Consider the following 5,118-nt stretch of genomic DNA (forward strand, 5'->3'; position numbering starts at 1 on the left):
TTCCTCTTCCTCCCCCCACCAATAAGTAGAATCAGTGCTGTTTAAAGGTCTGAAATACTGTACTTGTTCAAAGTTTCCAGCCACCTGATTTTGACACTGCTTGCTCAACTGGAAGCTCCAGTACCACTGCAGTGTCCAAGGAAAAAAATAAACATATTGGAACAGGAGGTAATCTAAGGAAGCAGGCTCCACTGGTGAAGCTGAGCTGCCTAAGTTGTCTGTAGGTGATCCTGATGTCTGTAATGCTGTTTTTTCACGTAACTGAGCATATAGTGTTCTGACTGAGTTGTCATTGCTTTGACCCATGCCCTTTGTGCTTCATCTCCCTTCAGGCGTTAGTGATGAAGAGGACCAGAAGCCAGTACGTCTTCCTCTCAAGGTCCCTGTGGAACTGCAGCCACGAAATAATCATGCATGGGCTCGAGTACAGAGTCTTGCCCAGAATCCACGGCTGAGGTAATGAAGAATTGATTGTGGTGCTCAGAATAGAATAGGGAAATATGTGAGCAGCATTCTAGCATCTTCCTCTTTCTTCAGGGTTCTCTTTGCCAACTGGACCGTTCATTTCTGATAATGCAGTTTGCCTAAATGTACTTATTCTGAAGGCTTTGTCCAACCAGAGTACCTGATTGTTGTAAACGTGAGACATCAGACTTGAAATTTAGACTACCATTGTTCTTTACATCTTTTAATTTGAGTAATGATAGGAGCTACTAGAGTTGAAGATGAATATACTTCATGCCACTTACACCCTGTTGTCAGAGCAGAGTGCAAGTAAAATAGAGATATGCAGCGCTAGTTCTGCTAAAATTTGTATTGAATGTACCATGAGACAGAGGCACAGGGGAGGGAAGTAGAACGATGGTCAGAGGCGCCTGCACCAAGACTCTGAAAATGTCAACTGCAATACAGTGATACTAGCAGAAAGGAAGGTATTTGTAGCTTAATCTCCTCCCTGCAAAATGTAGTTGGTTCTGTTGTTTCAGCATCATCAATGGCTGTTCATCCTAGTACTTAGGTCTAGTCCAAAACTCAGGGCAGAAAACACAAGGCCTCTGTGATGTTGATTGTTCTTTCAAGTAGAGTACTTCAGTATAATGACCAAAGATCATGCAGAGAGGAGAATGAAGGTTTTTAGCATTAGGTTTATTTTGTAAAATGCTTTGAGAGCAAAAAGTAAATGTTTGGGGTTTTTTTTTGTGCCTCTTTTTCTCTTTCTTTCTATACTTCATGTGGTAGCTTTGTGCCTTGCCTGCAGTTTTGCAGTTTAGCTAAATCTTGCCATCTTTTCCTATCTTCTCCTTCCATCTGGAGAAACTAGTATCTTGAATCATGGGAATCAGATTTATCTGACAGGCTTTTAGATCTTTCTCAGTTGTGAGTTACCTAGATTTAAAGTTGCAAGATAACATGGTTTTGTTTTTCTCCCCCCGCGCCCCCCGCCCCAACCGAGCTTGGGAGTGGTAGGTGTGTTCTCTGTGCTTGAAACAGAATGCCAGTTTCTTCCCTTAATTCCCATTCTAGCATCGAGGCTGTGATTTGAACTTCTGACATTTTTTCTCTGTTCCCTTGCTTTGTTTATCTTGCATACAGGATGATTGTGGAATTACATCGGAAGGTCTCCAGCCTCATAGAGTTCCTGAAGCAGAAGTGGGCTCTCCATGAAGTGCGTGTGGTATCCTTTTTCTGCTTAGTCTGTTCTGTATGCTGTGTCCTGGGAGCAATTCGCTTCCTATTCTAAGTTCATTTCTGCATTGGAAATGTAATTCTACCTCATAAATTTACCAGCCCATGCTTAGTAAAGGTCAGTATCTCAAGATCACTAACGGAGCCTTTCATGGGAAATCCCATAATACTCCACTTTTACCTCAACTTTTCTCTACTATGATGCCTTGAAAAGCTAGTTAATAATAAACGAAGCTCCCTGCCTTTTATTTAATTTTCTTAAAGAGTGTGCTTAGTCTGTTCATTATAGATGGGTGACCACCACAGGAGCCTGGATAATAACTGACGATTTTGTTTCCGGTTTCAGCAAAGAGGTTAAGGACAGATCTTTCCAGTTGCTTTATGCAGTTTCACCAAATGAAGGCTTAAGCTTCTTGTCTAGGTAGCTGCTGCTACCTGTATGTATATAGATATGTATCTATATGCTGTCTGAGCCATACAACATTAGAGATATCCCTACCTCTGAACTTTGATCCATGGAGTAGAAGCATTTGTCAGTTAACAGCCATTCTGTTCTCCTTTTGACTGGTATGCTGTATCCTCTTTTTAGTCCTTTAATTCAGGCTTTTCTTTTTAATCTGTGAGCCTGAAAGAAGTAGGAGCATAGTACCTGAAACTTAGAAGGATGTCAAAACATGTAAGATGGAGGTTACTGCACAGAAAGGGGAGTCTGTTTTGCTATGCAGTGACGTTGAGGTTTTTGCTTGTTTTGTTGGGGTTTATTAGTTGGTTGGGTTTTTTTACAATTACAATGGTGCGTGAAGCAGAGATAAGTAATTTTGTCTGGAACAGAGATTTAGTTTGTGCTTGTAGCAGGTCTTCAGTGTAGTCCTTATTACTGCAAAAAGACTTAATTTCTGATCGTAGAGTCTTCATGTCTATGCTGAATAGAGAACATGTCCTTGATCAGCTACTGGTTTTTGTTTTGGTTTTCTTTTTTTTTTTTTTAAAAACTTGCAAAATAGGCTACCAGGTGCTTGTTTGGAAGGGGCAGATGATTGTTGTATTCTTTGACACATTTTTTTTTTAGCGTAAAACACTAGAAGAACGGCAGCTTCAAGACTCCAGAGACTCGGAAACAAGAGGCACCTTCTCAGAGGAGAAAGTGATGCTCCATCTCTTTCCAGGAGAGAATTGTACACTCACTCCACTGCCTGGGGTAGCCAGAGTGGTCCACTCCAAGGCTTTCTGCACAGTTCATTGGCAGGAAACTGGCAAATGCAAACAGAACACGAAAGACTCTCACTTACTACCCCCTGCACAAATCTTAGGCATACAGAGTGGTCAGGGGACAGCTAGGGGACAGCTAAAATACACGCGGGGAACAGAAGGTAAGGGTGTTGGAAGGGCAGAGAGCACTACAGAGTCAAGCAGAACCTCTCAGCCCACAGCTGAAGTTTCTGCAAGCACTGAAGATGGGGCTCCAGAGACTGGCCTGGTGGAAGGAACAGCCTCAAATCTCGGCATCACTAATTGTCTCCAAAAACCGCCTTCTGGACTTCAAGATCCAGGAGGGAACCACGAAAAGCTGAGCTCAGTGGCCTTCTGTGTGGAGGGCAGGGAGGCCCTGGCTAGTGACCAAGCAACTGTGCTACCATTGTGCAGCACAGCTTGTGCTTGCAGTAAGATCCCTGATGTGGAGGAGCTCTCTCTGCTTGATCCATTCCCACGGTACATGAAGTCCTGTCAGGACCTGATCGTCCCAGAGAAATGTTCTTGCACAGACAAACTGCATGGGAAGGACTCTACTCTAGCAGCTGGTGATACTTCTCCTGTGGCTTTTCCAAGCGGGAGCAGCACAGAGACATCTGACTCCTATTCACAGCTACCAAGAGGTGGTGTGGCTTCACCCGGCAGTGGCCCATCCAGATACGAAACTCAGGCTAGCTACAGCCAGGGCCAGCAGCTTGATGCTTGTACCAAGGATATAACAGATGCAGTAATGGAGGATTCTCAAGAGAAGCTGGGCTCCTCATTTCCACCTCCACCTCAGGGACAATCTAGTACAAAGTCTCTCAAGGATGACCCAAGCCGGCTCTCTCAACAGGTTAGAGAAGAAGGATGGAGTCTGCGAACTTCTGAGAGCCTTACGCTGGCTGAAGTCTACCTCATGATGGGCAAACCGAACAAGTTGCAGCTGGAATATGACTGGTTGGCTGTCTTGGAGCCAGAAACCCAGGATGCTAGGGAGCAAACTTCTGAGTCAAGTGCTCTTCCTGCATGTACCACCTTTCACAAGCAGAGACTCCTAAACTGCCTTTTAAAACTCATCTCTACTGAAGTCAATCCCAAACCAGTAAGTAGCTCTTGTTCATGCTCCAGATGCTAAACTCTTACTTGATCTGGGGAATAATTGCCCAGTCCTGTTTTCGTAGTAAATCGGTGACCAGCCTTGTCAAGATCTTGAAGATTCCTGTGTTTAAAAACAAAAAAAACCAACACAACCCGGCTCACTACAGAGTGGACTTCTCCTCAATATGCTGCATTTGGTTTTTACACTACGTTTTGGTTTCTGGTTTGCTGTGAGTCTCAATGGTATTACAGTGAACGTTTCATGTGACTACTGAAAAGATCAGTCATGATGTTAGGTTGGGTAGGTGCCGTCTATTCTCTCAGGTTCATAGAACCGTAAAACAGCCCAATTTGGAAGGGATCTTTTGCAGGAAATGGAGCCTAGATGACAAAGTGAGCCGAAATGAGATTAATATTCCACATGAAAACTGCAGCCCTTAATTTCCAATGTTTATATAGTTCAAGTTGCACTAAGTGTAAATGTGAAAAGAATTTTTTTCTTTGGGGTAGCATAGCCAATATAACTGTGCCTGCCACAGTGATTTTTGAAAAGTTCCCAGACTCTAGGATAGTTGTTTAACAGACCCAGAAAAATATCTTCTTCCTTAGGCAGACAACGGGGAATGAACTTGCTTTCCTTCTTGTGCATCGTAACCAATGCTTAAGATCTGCCCCTACGATACCTGGGCAGCCATTTCCACCTAGTGCAACTGATGGAAACTTAGTAAAACATCCTTTTAAAGACCAAAAAGACACTGAATTCAGCAGATCTGACTGAATTCCTGTGATGGAGGTACGATGATTTAAAGATACCATTTGCATCGTATTCCAGCATAGGATGCAAATGTATCAGTATTGACAAACACACGTAGTTCTTTGATCTTTCTTTGTTGGTGCAGACTTAACCCCCCCTCCCCCCAAGCTCCTTTTGATCCTGATTTTATAGACATAGAATGTAGATTTTATAAATTTAAAACCATCTTTGCTCAGATACAGCTCCAGATACAGACTTTGTTTAAACTGTAAAGACTTTTGGTCTGACATCACAGATCTGTGACAATGTTTCCTCTTTTAACAACCCCACGCAACGCTACAGGCTTG

The 5,118-nt window shown here is 43.1% G+C and overlaps 1 protein-coding gene across 1 annotated transcript in view; it reads left to right on the forward strand.

The window, feature by feature from the left end:
• LOC104078175 (protein cramped-like) overlaps positions 1–4,021 on the forward strand; it is a gene marked incomplete at its 3' end in the record, with an annotated part of 25,985 nt that extends 21,964 nt beyond the window's left edge. The window contains exons 7-9 of the mRNA XM_009579718.1: positions 333–456; positions 1,594–1,675; positions 2,756–4,021. Coding sequence (XP_009578013.1) covers positions 333–456; positions 1,594–1,675; positions 2,756–4,021 — 1,472 coding nt within the window. The remainder of the gene's footprint in view (positions 1–332; positions 457–1,593; positions 1,676–2,755) is intronic.
• Positions 4,022–5,118: the final 1,097 nt, after the last annotated feature.

This window comes from Fulmarus glacialis, unplaced genomic scaffold (genome assembly GCF_000690835.1).
Source record: "Fulmarus glacialis isolate BGI_N327 unplaced genomic scaffold, ASM69083v1 scaffold13436, whole genome shotgun sequence".
Taxonomy (NCBI): domain Eukaryota; kingdom Metazoa; phylum Chordata; class Aves; order Procellariiformes; family Procellariidae; genus Fulmarus; species Fulmarus glacialis.